General features: G+C 40.4%; 2 protein-coding genes across 4 annotated transcripts in view; both read left to right on the plus strand.

Annotated features, from left to right (window-relative positions):
• TMTC4 (transmembrane O-mannosyltransferase targeting cadherins 4) overlaps positions 1–12,725 on the plus strand; it is a 55,004-nt gene extending 42,279 nt beyond the window's left edge. Inside the window, exons 15-18 of the mRNA XM_058829220.1 lie at positions 245–359; positions 846–958; positions 7,185–7,254; positions 7,773–12,725. Coding sequence (XP_058685203.1) covers positions 245–359; positions 846–958; positions 7,185–7,254; positions 7,773–7,924 — 450 coding nt within the window. The 3' untranslated portion in view covers positions 7,925–12,725. The remainder of the gene's footprint in view (positions 1–244; positions 360–845; positions 959–7,184; positions 7,255–7,772) is intronic.
• Positions 12,726–15,307: 2,582 nt separating this feature from the next.
• GGACT (gamma-glutamylamine cyclotransferase) overlaps positions 15,308–19,842 on the plus strand; it is a 28,270-nt gene continuing 23,735 nt past the window's right edge. The window contains exons 1-3 of one of the 3 annotated variants that reach the window (XM_058833163.1): positions 15,365–15,422; positions 17,095–17,247; positions 18,314–18,340. The gene's annotated coding sequence lies outside the window, so the exon portion shown is untranslated. Of the gene's footprint in view, positions 15,423–17,094; positions 17,248–18,313; positions 18,341–19,842 lie in introns of all 3 variants that reach the window. The other 2 variants (XM_058833172.1, XM_058833156.1) reach the window with 2 other exon arrangements.

Raw genomic sequence — 19,842 nt, forward strand, 5'->3', positions numbered from 1 at the left:
CTGATTCTATTGGTACATGCCTATTTGAAGAAAGCCTTACTTCCAGAGAAAAGAAAAAGAAAATTAGTATATAGAGTTCTTGTCTTCCATATTACAAGGGTATTCCTTTTACATTCATTTTTGCCTATAAAAAGAAATCCTACTAGAAAGGAGTGAGACATTAGCAACTCTTTAGTGTTTTTAGTGAATGATAGGAAAGTAAAGCAAGTAATAGCAAAATTACTGGATTTTTCTTTTGTTTTAGTATGCAGATTTGAACCGCCATATAGATGCATTGAATGCATGGAGGAATGCTACAGTCCTGAAACCAGAGCACAGTTTGGCTTGGAACAATATGATAATATTGCTTGATAACACAGGTAAAGGTCTATTTGAATGTTTTAATGAATAATTCAGTGTCTAGAAAAACTTAAACCTTTATCTGCCTTTATCTTAAAGTATCTGTACCTCTTCTTTGGCTACCCAGATGCTCTTTAATAATATAAGAATGCCTTCTGACTCAGTGATTTTAAAGCTTCATTTGAAATCCAGCCCATAAATTGAATTTCTGATACTTACTTGAAATGCCATCATTGTGCAAGCATGTTTGTATTATAGATTAAATTCCAGAACTTTTTGATCTCTGCTTCTTTGTTTCTCTGAATGTGTTATCTGTTGAAAACGAAGATAATCTGTTGCCTTAGTCTGCAGAATTTTACTCTTGTGTGTGTGTGTGTGATACCTGGTTTTCTCTAAAAAATTATGCATTCAGCTATTTGTAAAATACGTGTGCTTGCAGCATGAAAAGTAACTAATAAGGCTGTGTTAAAACATGCCTTCTCTTTTTCCACTACCTGGGCTTCTAGGCAATCTAGCTCAAGCAGAAGCAGTTGGAAGAGAAGCCCTGGAATTAATACCTAATGATCATTCCCTTATGTTTTCCTTGGCTAATGTACTGGGGAAATCACAGAAATATAAGGTAGGTAACTAGAGGTTTTTGACTTTAGGGCTTTGGGTTGGTTTAGTTGGGTTTTTTCCCTTAATTAAACTCCATCTACATTTTTTGTAGAAACCATTTGAGGAGATCATTGTGGACTACAATTTAGATAATCTGTTTAAAACGTTTTGGTGTCCTTTTCTATCACAGTATTGATGTGTGATTCTGTCTTGAGCTTATCCCTCCTTATTTTAGATGCCTGGGTTACAGATGTTGCTGCCCTGCACTATATCAGTGGTCAGTGGAGAGAAATAGGCTCTTAAGCACACTAGAGGGCAGCTAGGGTCTTGTGTTGTTTCACTGCCGAGAGAAAGAGCCTGCACTGAATTAGAGACCTTGTTTCAGGAGCTCAAATTAGATGGGACAGGCTAGTCCCTGTGCTCTTGCTACATGTTCTGTGAATATATACATATACAGATAAGAATTCTAGCCTTTTTGCCTCAGACATGACCTAAAATATAGTAATATGAATTTGTTAATCCCAGATTGAGGATCTAGGACCTAGGGGATCTCAGAATGCTGTGAGAGAAGGTGCATACATTGAACTTTCTCTTGGATGCAGTGGACCAGCCTGTGCGTGGTACCTCAGCATTAGCTACCTTTATTTGCAAGTAGTAAATGTAATGAAACTGATGAGAATGACTTGTTTTCCAAAGGGAATTGTATAAAATGACAGAGAATAAATGATACATGTTTCATATAGTTAGTTGTTTAAACTGACTCTATAATCAGTTATTTATGTATGTGATAGGGACAAATTAATAATCCAGTTCATGGTGTTCCTTAGAAAAACATCATTTCCTGAACCTTTTTTAAGTTTCTTTTAGGCTTTTAAGGGGTTTGATGTCTTTTTGCTAGTGATAATGTTAACAGCACTGCAAGAACATCCTCATTTATATACAAAGTAAGAAGATTCTGTGATATGAAACTTGACAAGAGGAAATGGCTTAAGTTGCACCCAGAAAGGTTTAGATATTAGGAATTTTTTTTTAATTTTTTTTTTTAGTTTTTTTTTCCACAAAAAAGGTTGTGAAACATTGGACCAGATTGCCCAGGTAAGTGGTGGAGTCACCATCCCTGGAAGTATTAAAAAAATGTATGGATAGGGCTTTTGAGGATATGGTTTAATGGTGAACATGCTAGTGGTGCAGGGTTTACAGTTGGACCTCATGATCTTAAAGATCTTTTCCAACTTTAATATTCTCAAAATAGATATATTTTTCCAGTAGTTACTGAGACCACTTATATTTCTACAGTATTATTCAGCTGTGGAGTCTTGACCTGTCCACAGGCCAGGGCCTATGACAACCCAGCACTGGTTTTTGTTTGCATTAGTGATGCTGTTAAACACCCTGTTACTGTTTTTCTAGACTGGCTGGGGTTTTTTCCTGGACACTCTAATTCTTTTCTCTCTCTACCTGACAGTGTTATAAAATATATATTTTAGGTTAGTTTAACAAAGTTCCAGAAGGATACAAATTAACATCCAGAACATATAAGGTATGAGATTATGGAGGAGGTAATTGCTAGAATTATTTTGGTGAGTCAGGCCTGTGGAAGAATAGAGGATTTTATAGACATTCATCAGGAAGAATATGTGGCATGACAGAATAAAGAACATTTATAATGAAATAAGGTTGAAAAAATAAGTTGAAAACAAGCTAGAAAACTTTTCCAGGTGTAGGAGAGACAAGTCTGTCTTAGTGGATTTAAAAAATAAAAAAGAAGATGGGGGTTTTGATTGCCAGCCCTGAATGGTTATTAAACTGCAGGAGAACATGTTGGAGACAAGGCAGAAGTAAGAGTAGGGGAAAGTGCAGCTTTTAAGTCCACATCTGAAAAAAAAATAGGAATAGTGGAGCCCAGGAAAAATAGCAGAATGCCAGTGAGTGTTTTAATAGTTCAATATGGAGTAGAAGGTGTGTGCAAAGCTTCCTAGTCACTTAAAACTGATGGGTTATAACAGGGAAAACAAATTAAGGGAATTGGAAAGTGGGCCCACTTACAAAGGTTATGATCTCAGCAGCGGTATTTGGCATTGCCTGGAAAGAGGAGATACAGGTTTGTTTGTAATGGGAGAATGCTTACTGACAGAAAAAAAGCATGAAAAATTCAGATTTCTTGTCCACCCCCTCATCATGTAAAAGCAGAGGAGTGGATGGCTCTTTAAGGATTTTTATTGAATGGTACTGGACGGGAGGAATAGGGGATGGAGACTGTCAAGGTGATAGAGGTAATTTTCAGTGTTGCCTGACTGTGTCTGATGTGTTGTATAACCTCAGGCATTTAATTTATTAGGTTACTTATTATGTGTCTGTATAAAAGTTGCTACTGTGTTGGCTCTGTTGCCGCAAAGGAATATTTGTTCTGGGGTTTTTTGTTGTCTCTTACTTTAAAAGACATTGAGTCAAAAAGGTTTTATTATGTTGTGAGAGATTTCCTTCCAATAAGCACACAACATTCTCTTTCAGTTTCAAATGCACTTCAATTTTCAGCAGAAGATAGGTTTTCTACGTCACAAAAAATTAAAAAATAGCCCTTTATTTTTTGCTTGTATTTAGTAATGAATGATGTATTGTTCCAGAGAGAAAAGCACATAAAGGATGAGTTGTTTCTGTGGCTTTGTTTGGGTTTTTTAATTAACATCTGTTATACTAAGTTAGATTCTCGTTTAAATGCTTGTTCTTATCTCAATTGATAAAAACCAAGCTATCTTTAGTTCTTTGAAAAAGATGTGTGCTGTATTTTTGCTACATATACATCTATGCTTTTTCTGTACAAAGTACAATAAATTGAAACAATTCAGCATTTTTTGTATTTGAAATAAAGCCAGACTACATTTTTTTGGCCTTGGCAGCAGATTGAAGGCAGTGCTTACCCCAAGCTTTTGCTATATGCAAGCTGCAAGCTTCTTGGCAACACTTAAAGATTTGGCAAGATGCAGAAATTTGAAATATCACTGATGTACTGGAATGTATATTTATTCCATATAGCCACAGTAATATGAATATGATGCACCTTAAATAGCCTTTAATCAACCACAATGCTTCTATTAGCTGCTGAGCAAAGTAGTGTGATAAAAATATTCTCAGCATGGAGTTGAAGATATATGGTAATGGCAGCTAGCTCCTGAATATCTATTTCATTAAATTATCTGGAAGTGCATTGCATGTGTTGTCCCACTGTGCTTCAGCAGAGAAAGGATGCAAGTCTATACATTAGGTGTATCTTCACTGCGTAGGTGGCAACTTTTAAGTGTAAGGCTGATGAATTAAATGGTTAGCCTGTCTTTCATTCTGATTGCTGTTAACCTGTCTAGTGAGGAAAAAAGAGATTTACTAAGTGAAAATATTAAAGTTTGCAGTGGGAGAAAACACTACTTTGTGGGACTTGAAATTACTACATGCTTTCAAGTACCAATTCACTGTTTATTTTTAGGATTGGAGAGTTGTATTGAAAGAGGTTATCTTGCACCACTTCCCAAATTTTTTAGTCTCAGTATGTTTTTCAGGTGACTGAGAAACATGGAAATAATGGAATAATTTTGCCTGGAAATGACATCTAGAGGTCATCCCTAACCCAAACCATGGCCTGTTCCAGTAGAATCCTGAATATCTTTCTGGATAGAGATTCTAAAACCTCTCTGGACAGCATCTTTCAATGTTTGTTCAACTTTATGATTAAAAAAATTTTGATGTCTCCTTTAATTGGAATTTCTTGTATGCCAGCTTGCATCCATTATGTCTCATCCCATCTCACAGAGCTCTGAGAAGAGTGTTTCCATATTCTCTGTATTTATCTCATCAGGTAGTTACAGGCAGCACCTTCATCTTCTCTCCTGGAGGCTGAAGAGATCCAGTTTTCTCAGTTGTCCCTTGCACTTGTTCTTGTGCTCCAGCCCTGTACCATCTTTGTGGCCCTCTGTACTCACTGGAGCATGTCTGTGTCTTTCTTGTAATGGAGACCCCCAGCCTGGACACATACTCCAGCTGTGGTCTCAGAAGTGCTTATTAAAATCACATGGCCACCTGAGGTCCATTCCAGCCTCAACCACTCTGTGATTCCTTCTAGTCTGTTTCTCTGTCCTGCCCAGGTCCCTCAAAATAGGTATTCTCCCTTCCAGTGTATTTCTCACTCCCTCCTCTTAGGTGCTATCTGTAAAGTTTTGAAACTGCATTCAGTCCCATCATCCAAAATATGAATGAAGTCACTAAACAGTATGGGTTTCAAAGAGACCAATGCATCCAGGAACTTTAACAGTCTGGGTATGAGAATGCTGGAGCAACTGCTCATGCTATAGGAAAGCAATGCTAAAATTTGTACTATGGAGTCATACACTCTAAATTTGCAGACATCTGCTTCCCTTGTTAACTCCTGTCAGGGGAAGTATTCCTTCTGAAACAAAATCAGAATCTCAGAATTATTTGGGTTGGAAGGGACCTCTGGAGATTGTCTCATCCAGTCCACTGCTAGAGCAAGTTCACCTGGAGCAGGTTGCACAGATTCATGTCCAAACAGGTTCCAAATATCTCCGAGGAAGGACACTCCACAACCTCTCTGGTGAATCTGTTCCAGTGCTCTGTCACCTGCACAGTGAAGTTTTTCCTCACGTTCAGGTGGAACTCTCTGCACATCAGTTTCTCTCGTACTGTCTTGTGCTGTTGCATGACATGAATGAGAAGAGTCTGGATCCATCCCTTTGGCACCCTCCCTTCAGATACTTAGACATGAATGAGGTCCCCTCTCAGTCATCTCTTCTTGAGGCTGAACAGGCCCAGCTCCTTCTGCCTTTCCTCATAAAAGATGCTCCAGTCCCCTCATCATATTCATAGCCCTCCACTGGACTAGCTCCGAGAACCCTGGGGTTTGTAATTTCCTTAACCAGTGGAGATGAAGGCACTTTCTGCATGAGTCTCTCCTGGCTTGAGAATGGCAGCCTCAGCTGTGCTCAGCAATGCTTTTAGTTTGGGTTTGAATTTGGACATATGGGGAGGCTCTTAAGTCACTCAGAGCTGAGTGACTCAATCTTGACATCAGAAAATTCTTTTCCCCTGAAGGGACCCTTACAGAGAGTTATTTCATGCTTGACATGAGAAGATGGTGGAACCAAAAATCTGGCTGACAGGTTTTCTTTTTCAGTAGAGCCTGTGTTATGTTTTAAGCAGTGAAAGCTTAGCACAAAGGAAAGGACTTTTCTCCATGTTACTGTTCTCACATAACTCAGACAGCATGTGCATTCAGATGGAAGCCTACCACATTGAGGTAATTTTATCTTCAGGTCATTTGCATTGCAACTGAATGAATAACTTTCCCTAATGCACAGCACAGCATAGAAATCTATGTAAAATTTGCTCTCAAGTATCTAAACTTGCATGTCAGTGAGTAAATATGCTCCATTCAGATTGGGGGGGTGTGACTTTTTCAACTTCTGCAGGAAATATGCTCAGAGAAAAAAGTATCAATATTAGCAGGAAAAATCAAAAGTATTAATATAAGTTTGGAAAAATAGAATGGTTTTAATTAGAGAATAAATTTAGCAGTAAATTATTCACTGGATATTAGGTGACGGCGCAGAGGTTTTTTTAAAAGTACTCAGATATCAAGATTCTTAAGAGCGCACATTGCAAGCAGTAATATAGAGAAGATAACTGGTGAGGAAAGTGTGAAGGATGTTGCATGGCTTGATATGATTTGGCATGATTTTTTAAGTAAAAGCTGCTCTTCATGGGGAACCACACTGAAACATCTGTTTGAAAGGGATTTACTGGAATGCCCCTATTTTTAATGCTAAAACTATTGTAAAAGGAAAAGTGTCTATAAGCAGTTTGCTTAGATACCAAAGTATATTTCCTTAATTTGATTGCATAAGTAGGGAAGACTTCAGCAGATAATGTTTGAAAATACTAGCACTTAAAAAAGGTACTTCAGGTAAAGAGCAAACTTCACTAGTGCTTAATAAATTTCTGCTAAAATAATAGCAGCCTATGAAAACATGACACTTATTTGTAGCATTATTACTGTTTTCAGGGGGCTGTAGTTACCTGAGCTAGAGGATCAGGCAGGCTCATGATATTTATATGGTGGTTGTATATATAGATATGGCATCGCTTTGGAGGGTTTGTAATTACAGTGGTGGGTAAATTTAGCATTTTTTTATATATATATGAGAATTTACTTTCCTGATGACTTGTTATTTTAAATTATTCAGGAATCTGAAGCTTTGTTCCTCAAGGCAATTAAAGCCAATCCCAATGCTGCCAGTTATCACGGTAATTTGGGTAAGAGCCTTTTTAACTCTTATCAGCTATATTCTTTATTTGCTTCATATTCATTGTGTTTAAAAAAGAAAAAGCAATCTTTAGAGCCTTCTTCCGGTTGGGCAGATTTCTATTTTACTTTCTAGAAGAACTGCCAGCCAGAAGAACAGGGCACTAAAGCCAGAAAAGCTGTCACACGATATGACAGATCAAGAGGGCTGCACAATCCAGCCCAGAGGTAGCTGCACTTTAGTGTCTGCAAATTGGTTCATTTATGCTATGCTTGTAACCCGCAATGAGCTCACCAGATAAGAGCTGCCATTTATGGCTCCATTGTAATTCATTCCTTCATCATTCCCATGCCAGTTCTGCTCCCAGGCTTTGCTCCTGCATTTGGCAACAGAACAAGCAGCTACTGTGCCACCAGCCAGTGACAGACCCTCGCTGGAAACAAATACTTCAATGTTGTTCTCCAAGTGATTGGCAAGATTGTACGTTATTCAACAATATTGCTAATGAAATTCCCATTGATGTTCCAGCTGTGCTTTATCATCGCTGGGGAAACCTTGACTTAGCGAAGAAGCACTATGAAGTCTCTCTGAAGCTTGATCCCATGGCACCGGGAACCAAGGAAAACTACAACCTCTTAAGAAGAAAACTGGAGCAGTTGCAAAAGAAAGGCGGTGCCTGATGTTCCTTTTCAGGTTGCCCGTGCATGCTGTTTACGACTACTGTTACATGGGTACTTTTGACCATGTACAGGATTCAGTCATCATTTCTCAAAAACAACACCACCAGCACCGCACACTTGAATGTCCAGTTTTTCCCTCCTGCAGATCCTAACATTTCAGCTTGAGGGATCATTTTATTTTTACTTGAACTGCTTTTAAACTCCATTAGAACATTTTTATAGGTATATGAAAGCAATGCAGATGGAATTTCACAGCATACACTTGTAATTTGATATCTTCATCTGACTTTTTGGTAGCGGGATGAATAGCAGGAGGCAGTTTTATTTCTGAAAGTGATACTTAAAAGTGCAATTTCCTGTTTAAATCCTGATCTTTTCAAGTATGAAAAATATCTGTCCACTTCAGTTTTATTACTGCCTTCCAGTGCCAGTCCTGCAGAGCCAGTGGAAGAATGAATTCTCTCTAGCACATCAATCTACTCATATAATTTGAGTTAAGCCCTTATGCTCATTTCTGTCTCCAGCCTGTGAAGTGTCAGATTTTTGCAAGAGTAAAAAAGGGCAAGGATTTGACCATAAATGCCTGTAAGCCAGTGTGCTGCTCAGGTACGCTTGAGTGTAGAAAATACTCTTAGATGGAGATTTTAGTAAGCAGCTAATGAAAAGAAGGTGAGGCAACAGAGCAGTCAGGTAGAGTTTCTGTTCTGGCAGGCAGCCTCATCTGCAACAGACAACATGGACAAGAAGTCAGAACTGCTTTAGCTCCTGTGGCAGGTCAGTGTTTAAATACAGTTTAGTATCTGTAGGAGCTAATTGCTGTGTTCTCAGGCAATTCAGTGCTTTCTGGTTAAGGACATTACACCTTTCAGCTCCTATATTGCTGGGGAATAAAGAGATAATTTCTGTGGAACAGTAACTGTGCAAAAGACCTGACCTTGGCTGTTGATCTGTTACCTGAAAGAACTTGGCTTCATCTTTGTCTGCCATGGCTCCTGTGTTTGCTGAAGGGGCAGATAAGTAAGCATAGATGTTAATGCATAAACTGAGCACATCGATGTGGGATGATTCAGAGGAGGTTTATGTTGATACCATGTTGCCTCTCAAAAGAGGCTATGCTTTAATACACATTTGAACTCTGTCTGTCCAGAGTTATTTGTCATGTATTAATATTTACATTCCTGCTTCAAGAAGTAGTTTTTTATTTGCTGGTGGTTGGTTTTTCCAGTTTCTTTGGGGTTTTTTTGAGATGTTTGGTTTTGTTTGTTTAAGAGTGGAAGTTTGCTATTGGATATGACAGCTGGGGAACTTTACCTATCTTTTCATATTCCTTTATTCTTGCCATCCATGTCCCCTGGGAGAAATTGATCAACGCAGTATTTGCAGTGTTAAATATATATTTAAGTGGAACCACTTAAAGTGTCAGGGAAATTCCTGCCATAGGATGGGATGCTGTATGACCTTCTTATCTGACCACCACAGAACCATTTTACATCTCTACCACGTTTTGAACCTCCCAGAGACTGCTTTTACATTATAAATTTGCTTGGAAATGACAGTTGTTTTAAGAACTGGGTGTATCTACAGAGCATACTGCAATATTGCAGGACTACCAAAGCATCCTCTGACTAAGCTAGCTCGGGAGCTACAAGTCATGCAGGTACTTTAGTGTACTATTTTTGCCACACTGACTGTAGATCTAGCTGGCAAGGCTGTGGCAGTGTGGTGCTGTCCACAAATTTAGCTTTGAATGAACTAACATGGCTACATACTGGTTTTAGTCAAGGTGCAAGGGGCACGTATGTGTGCTTCTCTCCTATAAATATAGCCTGTTTCTCACTGGGACTAATTAGTTCACATAGGGTACAAAGCCATGGCAATTGTTTCCATTTCTTCTGGTTTCTGGACAAAATTTTCAGAAATTTGTTTCTGAATATGATCCAAGCATGCTCTTCGTTAAGTATCTGGTAAGCAGAACACTGCATCAGTATGGATAATCATCTTCCAATAGCCAGCACAGCTTAGTACCAACTTTTGTATCTGAAAGGTGCTGAAACAGATACACCCTTCAGTACAAACAGCAGGTTCTTAAGGCTTTCCATGCATAGCCTACTATTAATCAGATAGAACACACAGCGTCTTCAGACATGAGGAATTAAAGAGTTGGGATATGGCTGGATGAGCTAATTTATAGTAAAAGATAAATATGTTTACTATAATCAGGTCTTTTCTGTATATTTGGAATATAACATCCTGAGTTTAAATTATTATTCTCATCATAAAGTCCACATGTGTAGTTTTCCCTGTTGCTTTCCATATCAGCTTTAAAGACATCCACTCGATCAATGTATGAAGGATGAATTCTTTCTAGGTCATTATAAACCAAAGTTGTAGAAATTCCTCTGTGGAAGTCCTTCTATTCAAGTCTTAAGACAGAAGAGACAGACAAACAAATTGGATGTTTTGTTAGTATTTTAAAATGGTATTTACTTTTCACTGCAGACAACATCATTTCTTCTTGATTAGCTTTCTGGCTACCTGTATATACTTTTGTGAGGGTTTATTTGTTTTATGTAATATTTACTGTATAGATATTCAATGTGATTATTTGTATGACAGTAATATGAAGCATACTCATATGTCTTGAGTTTAATGTTGAGGCAGAATTGTGTTCAAAAGAAGCCACGAAGATGACTGCTTTTGTAATAAAAATTTCCTTAAGACTTTTAAGAATACAAAGTATTTTTTTACTTTATTTTGAGAAATATTTGGAACTGCAAACAGTGCAGTAGCTTTTATTAAAATGGTTATAACGTTAACCTTTTTATTGGTTTTTCATACCTCATAACTGACTCCTGGAACAGTGCAGAACACTCAATTTCAAAGAGAAAACAGTGAAGAAAAAGTGGACTTCTACATAACTGTAGTTACAAATATTGTCTATCTTTCCAGCATGCTGGATTTTTTTTTTCCCATAGCTAATTCCAAAAGATTAAATTTTCCTTATCAGTTGGCCTGTTTGATTCTCTAGGGAAATTAAGAAGCCTTTTTTTTTTTTTTTTTTTTTTTTTTCTTTTTGAGAAAGATTACTTGTTCCAATACAGTTCTGAGAAAAGAAATACAGAATGATTTAATGCACAGAATGGAGTCAGGAATATAGTCACAATGACTGCTATGGATATTAGTCTCTTTTCACCAAAAACCTCCAGCGAAGTTCCCTAATTGTATGTCACTATTGTGTCTGGACCAATGCTATGTACATGAAGTTTTCTGTTATTTAATTTCATAGTATTTAAACTTTAGAGATGTGGGTTGTGTGTGTGTTTATGGGCACTAAGAAATAAAAATCTATAATACTTTTGAATGATTTGTTCAAAATATTGGGCCTATTCACTGGGAACATTTTCCTTCATATTTCAGATACCTGTATCTGAGCTATTCATCCTAGTTTCTCTGTATAGTCACTGGGGGAAAATCCCCATCTTTAGGATGTGAGAAGTCATACTCGAAAGAGATATTCACTAACATCAAGGGGTAACTAAGGTGATCAGCTCATACATGAGCAAAAATCTCACTGCTGCTTTCAGTTGAAGTGTTCTTGTCCCATACATGAAGTAATCTGACCCTCTATCATTCTCAAACCTTATTGGTACAAGAATGTTAAAAGACTGGCATTGAAACAAACTGGCAGGTACTTGCCTTGAGAGTGAGAGAGTAGCTGGAAGAGGGAGAGGAGAAAACAAATTAACTTTGATAAATTTATATGACTGATGAAGCATGAAATCCCTGTGTATGGAAACAGAACATTCATGTCCAGTTCAATTCATTGCTAGCTTGTTTATGTTTCTGCAATGAACAGTAACAACTCCTTATTGAACTGAATTTTGGTGTACTTCACTCCTATTTTAAAAAGTAAATCTAAAGAAACTGTAAATTTGCAACAGTGAGATTTATATCTTTTTCCTTAAGTTACAGTTGCTATTTCAAGCTGTAGCTGTTAGAATGTTAAATGTGATAGCACTGTGTGTTTCAGTGTGGTGAAGTTTTTTGTTTCGATATCTTTTGATATTTATTTGCTGGTTTCTGCCTGTGCCTCATATTTCATATGAGTATTGGTACATTCACATACCTATCATTACATGTAGATTCCCATGTGCTCCTCGACTTGGCCCTTTCACTGAATACTGCTCCCTTCCACAGCTCTTGGTGTCTCTACCAAATGTGTGTTAATGAGGTCACATTTAACTCTAAAAGACTAAATTTTGGTAGGAGCAGAAGTGAGAACACATGGCTGGATTTCTGTGACATAAAAGCTGAGGGAGCCAAATTTGTGTCATGGAACACCATAAGCAGCAGGTGCCTCTGGTAAAGGGCACTTCAGACTCTGCTGGGCTCCACAATAACGTGAAGTGGTTGTACATAGGTGTAATGTTATGAACACAGCAAACTGAGCCCTGTACTCTAAAGAAAAAGTACTGTGTGTATTTCCAAGAGGATGTGCACAGCTGCATGGACTATTGAGCATTGGAGGACTGATTATATTGTGTTAGAAAGTTGCACTGCCGTGTTGTGGCATGGGTGTTCAGTGTGTGCCAGTGATGAAATATGTCAAGTGGTTCAGGGCTTTTTAAAATAAGTATTTTTTTTTAAGGAAAAATCCCTACAGGTACTGATACTGGTAGCTTGTGATTTCTGAGCTGAACTTTTTTTATGTAGTGTTAATCACTTAAATTGCCAGTGGTATGTTCCAATTTATTTTCAGCTGATCAGGAAGTAAATACATTTGTAATGAAGCCATGAAATAAATCTGCATTTTACTATCTTTTTTTTTTTTTTTGTTTTGTTTTGTTTTGTTTTGTTTGCCTAGATTTTAATTGTGACAACAGTGGTTATTTCTGTAGTAAGTTTTTGATTCGGGGTTCTGCTACAAGCTCGGAGGAAGACCTAATGGGCCTGGCAGACTAGGACTGGGACATGCAGGAAGACATTCTTCCTTTTAGAGTAACAGTTGAAAATCTTGATTCAGCATGAGTGTATTCATGTTGAATGTGTGTGCTTAAACAAACAAACAAAAAGTAGCACCTGAAGAAAGTAACGGAATACTTAACTAATTAATTCAGTCTCTAAAATGATAACATATAGGAAGCAGGAGCTACTGCTGCAAATGCTGAGCAACCTTCTCTGCCAAAATTGGGTTTTTTACCCAGTATGCAACAAGCCAATAATGACACAGTTGAGAGAGACATGGATTATTTATTTCAGAGTTGCACAATCCTGATCTGTTCAGTGATATTGCACAAATTGCACACGCTAATTATCAGAACTTTTTACTATTTATAGAATTTAGCAAACAAAGGAATTAGTGTTCATTTGCTACAGGTTACACAGTTCTCTTTATTAATTGGTATTCTTCTATTGGTTAATGATTCTCCTGCTTCTCAAGCTAATTAGTCCCATGCTCAGTCTTTCTCTTCTTTGGGGTCGGTGGGTTTCTTGGGTCGGTGGTTGGTGAGCTGGTGGTCACAATCTCCTCCTGTTGGAATTATCACTTTACCCAGTCAGAGCTGATTTCAGCATAATTGCTGAGTTGGGTTTATTAGTTTCTGCTTTATCTTGGGAGTTCTGCCAGATGTCTTTGTGTCCCATGAATTCCACATTCTTTGTGTCCACTATCAGTGGTACATCCTTCTTCCCAAGCTTTGTTAACCTTCCCCTAGGTCTGAGATCACTGAAGCATTTCAAGCCCTAAACCCTAACAAGGCAATTCTACAAAGTAATTTGTTTTTCTAACACCTGAACATCACTTAGATCTTGCATGTTACCTGTTATCTGTTTCACAGATTGAATATTCCTTGTTGATGAGGCTTAAAAGCATACAAAGAGCAAACATCAAAGAACATCCTTTCTTAAGAAAAATTTTACATATACTTACATAACATGATTATAGGTATTATTGCAACAATCCTGCCTAGTGTTATAGGTGGAATGGAATTATTGAATGGTAATTGGGTAAGAAAGTGAATAGTCTATAAGAGATACAACCTTCCACTTAGTAACTAGTCAAGGAGGAGGGAATGACACCAAAATATCACCTGCTGTCCCAATAACCAAGATACAGAATGATACCGGTATGCTCCAGAGATAATCAAAGAATATCCTGAGTTGGAAGGGGCCCATAGGGATCATCCAACTCCTGGCCCTGCACAGGGCCATCCCCAAAAGTCACAACATGTACCCAAGAGTGTTGTCCAAAGTACTTGAACTTTGTCAGGCTGATGCTGTGACACTTCCCTGGGGAGCCTGTTCTAGGGCTCAGCCATCCTTTGGCTGAGAAACCGTTTTTTTGATACCAAACTTAAACCTTCCTTGACACAACTTCGTAGCTTCAGGCCATTCCCTTGGGTTCCATCACTGGTCACCCAAGAAAAGAGATCAGTGTCTGCCCCTCTCCTTCCCCTCATGAGAAAATTGTGGACTGTAATGGGGACTGCAGTCTCCTCCAGGCTGAACAGACTGCTCTTCATATGGCTTCTCCTTCAGACTGCTCACCATGTTCAAAGTCCTCTGTTGGATGCTCTGTATTAGTTAAGTATTTTCCTTATATTGTGGCTCCCAAAACTGCCCACAATATTCAAGGGGAGACCACCCCAGTGCAGAGCAGGACAATCCCACTGGTGCTGCTGTGCCTGATGCACCCAGGACACCCTTGGCCCTCCTGGCTGCCAGGGCACTGTTGACTCCGGTTCAGCTTGGCATTGATCAGGACCCTTTCTACAGCACCACTCACTCTTATTTCTCCTGTCAATGCGTTCACTTTAAAGTGATTTACTGTGTGGACCCCTCACATGCTTTGCTGAAGAGCAGACTGATCCCTATGGAGCCAGCTTGAGGGAGTCTGGCTGGTAACTAGAAGCTGCCTGCAAAGGTGGTGAACAGAAAGGCACTTAACACCCTCAAAGTTAAAAACTCCCGCTTCAACAGGCTCAACACCAATCTGCGCCTGCAGCCAAAATCCCTTCCTACAGAGTAGTCAACAGCGTTAATAAAATAATAAGGGTTTTTATAAAGGTTCTCTGAAGGCTAGATTGGCTGCCAAATGTTGCACTGCTTGACGCACGTTTATTGCGGCCTCCGGGAGGCGAGGCCCCGGCGCGGCTTTCGGGAGCGGCCCTTCCCGGGAGCTCCGGGCGCCGCTCCTGCATTGGCAGCGGGCACGGGCTGTGCGGCTCTCCCGGCGCTGCGCCCGGCTGGACGCCCTGTCCGCGCTCCCGCCAAGCACGATCCGTCCTGCTGGCAGCCGGGCGGCTCCGGCCAGCAACCCCGCTCAGCCCCGGCCCCGCGCCCGGGCTCCCCGCGCTGCCCCGGCCGCAGGGGAGGGAGCGCGGCCAGGCACCGCCCCATGCCCCGCTCCGCCCCGCCGCCTATTCCCCGGAGAGGCGACCCGGGACGGGCAGAAGGCGGAGGCCGCAGGCAGGAGCGGAGGCAGTGGCAGCGCTGGCGAGTGAGTGCCCCGAAGAGCGCCGGGCAGAGCGGAGCGGAGCGGGGCGGGGCGGCTGGGCCGGGGCCGGTCCGCCCTCACCACACGTGATGCTGCGGGGAAGCGCTGAGGGGAGGCGGAGGTGCCGGCACGGGCTGCGGGAGGGCCGGCGGCGGCCAGGGGCTCTGCCGGCGGTGCGGCACTGCGGGGAGCACCGTGCTGCTCTGTGGGGATCGCCCTGCCGGGAGCACCCTGTGGCCCTGCGGGGATCGCCCTGCCGGCAGCACCCTGCGGCCCTGCGGGGATCGCCCTGCCGGCAGCACCCTGCGGCCTGGGCCGCGCTCCCAACACCACGTGGGAGCCGGCCCGGGCGGCGGGGGAGCCGGCGGGCAGCTCGGGGCCCCGGCCGGGACACGGGTGGCCGTGGGACAAGGGCACAGCAGCGCCTCAGTGTGCGAGGGGCAGCCCGTCCGTGATACAGCTGAGTGTAGGGAGAGCTGTCCCTGGCGCTGGACCGGCCAAGGGGGTGATCACCTTGCGTTCTCCAGGTGCTCACGCGCATCCTCCCAACAGAAGTGTTCATTGTGATCCAAATGTTCCTTTTAGTAACATACCTTGGCCCTTGTAATGGGTTAATGATGTGTATTTGAAGAGCCAATACCCAAACTAGAGGGAAAAGAAGAAAGAGTTCGGGTATCGTAGATGCAGAGTATAGCACAAGGTGCCCCTGCCAATAGCAGGGCTTGAAAACATGATTTAAGGCCCCTTCCAACCCAAACAATTCCATGGCTGTATATCCTTACAGCACTTCAGAGCACTTAACTTCTTGCTTGCATTGCTTGGACCGGAATGTTTGTGGGGGGGTCTTTTTTTTTTAAATCCACCTTGGCTTTTCATTTTGCTATACTTTTGTCCCCCAGCTGTTCTGTTTTCTTTTCCATTATAGCAAGTCCTTTGGGTTTGGGTTAAGGTTCATTTAGTTATATCTGTATTAATTCCAGGCAATTAACTTCCTCATTTTTTGCTTCAGGTATTTTTTAATTTGCTGCTTTGAAAATATCACAGTAGCAGCTTCTGTAAAGTTGAACATACAGTGGCACAACTGTAAATATCTCCATGACCAAGTTGCTTCATGTAAAACTCTGTGAGGAGTGGCCTTGTTTTATATACTCTCTAGCTTAAACGGGCAGTCAACCTGGAAAAGCAATTTCTTGACAATTAAAGTTGTTCATTGTGTGACAGAAGTCATTAAGAGAGGCATTAAATTTCACATCTCTGAACAAAACGTGGGTGATTTTTCATCATTCTTCTTCGCTCCTCTTTGGAGAAGTCTTAAAAACTTAGACCGTCTCTACAGTATATTTATCTTTCACTGGCACTCATCTCCTGCCCTCGCTCAATCATAGCTGTCAAAGTCATGTGAACACTAACATGTCTTGTTAATGTCTTGTGTCATGTTTTCTGTTCTAAGTGTAGAACAGCTTTCTCCTGCCATGGTTAAATAAATGCTAAACAGAACAGATGTCTCTTTTACTGTCTGTCTCAAAACCTGAGTTTTCAAAGAGGTTACATGTTAAGCAAAACAAAAAATGGCCGTTCCATGCATCGCTAATGTTTTTAAATTTGCACCTGACTGCTGACAAATATTAACTACTTGATATGTGCGTCACACTTCATTTTCCTTGGGTTCTTGCAGCCTGTTTGCTCCTCGCTTTCCAAATTAGCGTGGTTTTCTGCCATCAGCTTTGCAAGCAAGTTTCTTTGAGCTTGTTCATGAGTTTGTTTTGAGACCACTGGCATACTTTACACAGCTTCGCTCCATCACAGAAGAAAGTGTGTCATGTTGTTGGTATGTGTCATGTCATCTACTCCTTATACCTTTTCTTGGTGACTTCATATATGTGATTAGAGTTTTCTGTTGCTCATTTTCTCCTATCATTTAGTGTAGAAATGCTGGAGTGTGTTATTTACTGCAGTTGTTTACTGTCTCCTTTTTATCCTTTAGAAAGGCTTACCATGTCAGTTCATGCTTTCCTTGGCTGATGTTTGACATGAAATGTAGGTGCCTCCAGAGAGTAGAGGGCACAAGCAAGGCCTGGTTTGCACCAGATGTCCTGCTGTCTCTGCCACCCACTGTTCTGCTGAGCACAGCCTCTTCCCTTGGAAAGTGTCATCTAGCATTGGCTTTAGCCCTGCTCTGAGTGGGAGGCTGGGCTAAGTGACCTTCAAAGGTCCCATCCTACCAACATTCCTCTAAGTCTTTTTGTACACTCATAACTCCCAATAGTAACACAACTATTTTAAAGGAAGTTTCCTCTTAAAAAGTACTTTCATCTGACTGCTCATGTTAACCACAGGTTTTGCCCATTTCTGCTTCTCTTGTTTACAGAGTTGTGTTTGTTCTTGGAGAACTTCAGGGAAATGAGGTTCTATGACTGCCTGATCTATATTGTGAATGTGCAAGTGTAGGTACAGGCACAAAGTTACAGTCATGGGAGTGTCATGGAGTGAAATAAGAGACCTTGTGGCATTTGCCTTCTGCTTCTAGCTCTGGTACACTTTCACTCTGTAAATGGATTAGCCAAATTATTTGTCTGTGTAATCATGAGTGCTATTAATAGTTACTGTTGGTAGAAGACACTACATTTCACTGTGGTTTTTGTCACTTCATTTTTTGGAGCAATGCAGTTTTCTATTCCTATTCAAGTCTTGTATGTTTCTCACACTCCAAAAAGTTCTTGGAACTTGAACCTGGTTAAATAATTTTAATAAGCCTTTTGATTTAAATAGAATTGAATGTGAAACTTGAATGATGTTTTAAGTGGCATGAACTGCTTAAGCAGAGAGCATGTGCTGTAAGAGAACACATTTTCTATATGAACTAATGCTACCTTTTGTTTTCTCATCTTTCATAGATATTTTGCAGTATTCTGACAGAAGGGGTAAGTATTACATAGATAATTGAGTAAGAGACAGGGGAAATGGATGGACCCAGTCATGTCATTGAGTTAGCAAATGTAATACCCTTTTCATTCTGTCTCTTTAAAGAGGATGTTTAATACCTTTTTTCTTTAGAAATTGAACTATTCAGGCAGTAGTAAATCACTAGTCTTAACCCAGAATCTGTAGCTATCTAGAATTTTCTGCTCTTTTTCACTGCAAAGGTTTAATTACATTTTATGGACCATGTCAGATACAGCTCTCTTTTCCCCACTTCCAATTAATGTTAAAGAAGGACAGACTGTACCAGGATAATATCATGTCCTATTGATTTCCCATTACGGTTTTGTTGAAGAATGGCCTTTACATTAAGATTCTTGGCCACTGTGATTTCTTTAAGTGTGTCAGCTATTCGCTCTTAACATCTTGAGAAAACATATTCAGTATCTCTGTCACTCCTGATTTCTCTGTGTTACAAGACACCTCTTTTTCTTTGGAATTACCTACATAATCACCTTTCTCTGCAGTGTTTTGTCTGTAATTGCTCATGACCTTTACTAACAGCCAGAATTACCATTGTATTGCTGACATTCTGACAGAAGTTCTTGGTCACATAGAATTGCTTTTTCTCATCCTTTCTCTCAAGAATTGCTTTTTTTCCAGTGCTCTGGGTTGCTGTTAAATGAAAGGGAGATCACCTCACCTGCACCAGGCTTCAGCTGTGTAAGAGTAGCTGTACTAGAACAATGCTGCAATTTGAAAAATATGTGCTATAAAAAAATACCAGAGTACTTGCAAGTCCCTTTAGCTTCTTTCTCTCCCCTCATTTTGTTTAGCCTGATGCAGCCCACAACTTTTATCACAGCAAAATTCAGGTTGGAAGGGATGTAGGGAGTCACTCATCCAGCCTCCTTACTCAAGGCAAGGTTGTTTATGTGGCCAGACAAGGTTGTTCAATGTTTTATCCAATGTTGTCTTGAAAACTTATAGGGATAGAGACTACACAACGCCTCTGGGCATCTTGCTTCAATTTTTGCCTGTATCATGAGAACCCTTTTCCTTGAATCAAATTGGGGCCTCTCTTATTTTGGTTTATACCTATTCCTTTTCAACTCTGACATGCACTGCTGTGAAGATCCTGGCTGTGTTTCTTGGATAACCACGGGTTTAGGAAGACTGCTATTAATTAGGTCAATCAAAAGCCACCTCTTCTCAAGTTGAAAAGGCTGCTTCCTGAGCTGCTTTTCACAAGGCAACTACTCTTGCCCCATGACTGTCTGAATGCACTGCCATTTGTCCATATTTTTTCTTGTTTTGGGCCCCAGAGTGGGTGCAGTATTGTAGCTGTGGTCTAGTAAATATCAAGTAAAGGAAGATTGTCACTCCCTGTAATCTGCTGTTTGTGTTCCCGTTAATACAGTGCAGAGTGCTTGCTGCCTCAGCTTGCTTGCTTTGTTCAGCCAGGTGTATTCATGAGTTCTAAGGTAAGGATGTATAAGGTAAA

Source organism: Poecile atricapillus, chromosome 1 (assembly GCF_030490865.1).
Source record: "Poecile atricapillus isolate bPoeAtr1 chromosome 1, bPoeAtr1.hap1, whole genome shotgun sequence".
NCBI classification, from domain to species: domain Eukaryota; kingdom Metazoa; phylum Chordata; class Aves; order Passeriformes; family Paridae; genus Poecile; species Poecile atricapillus.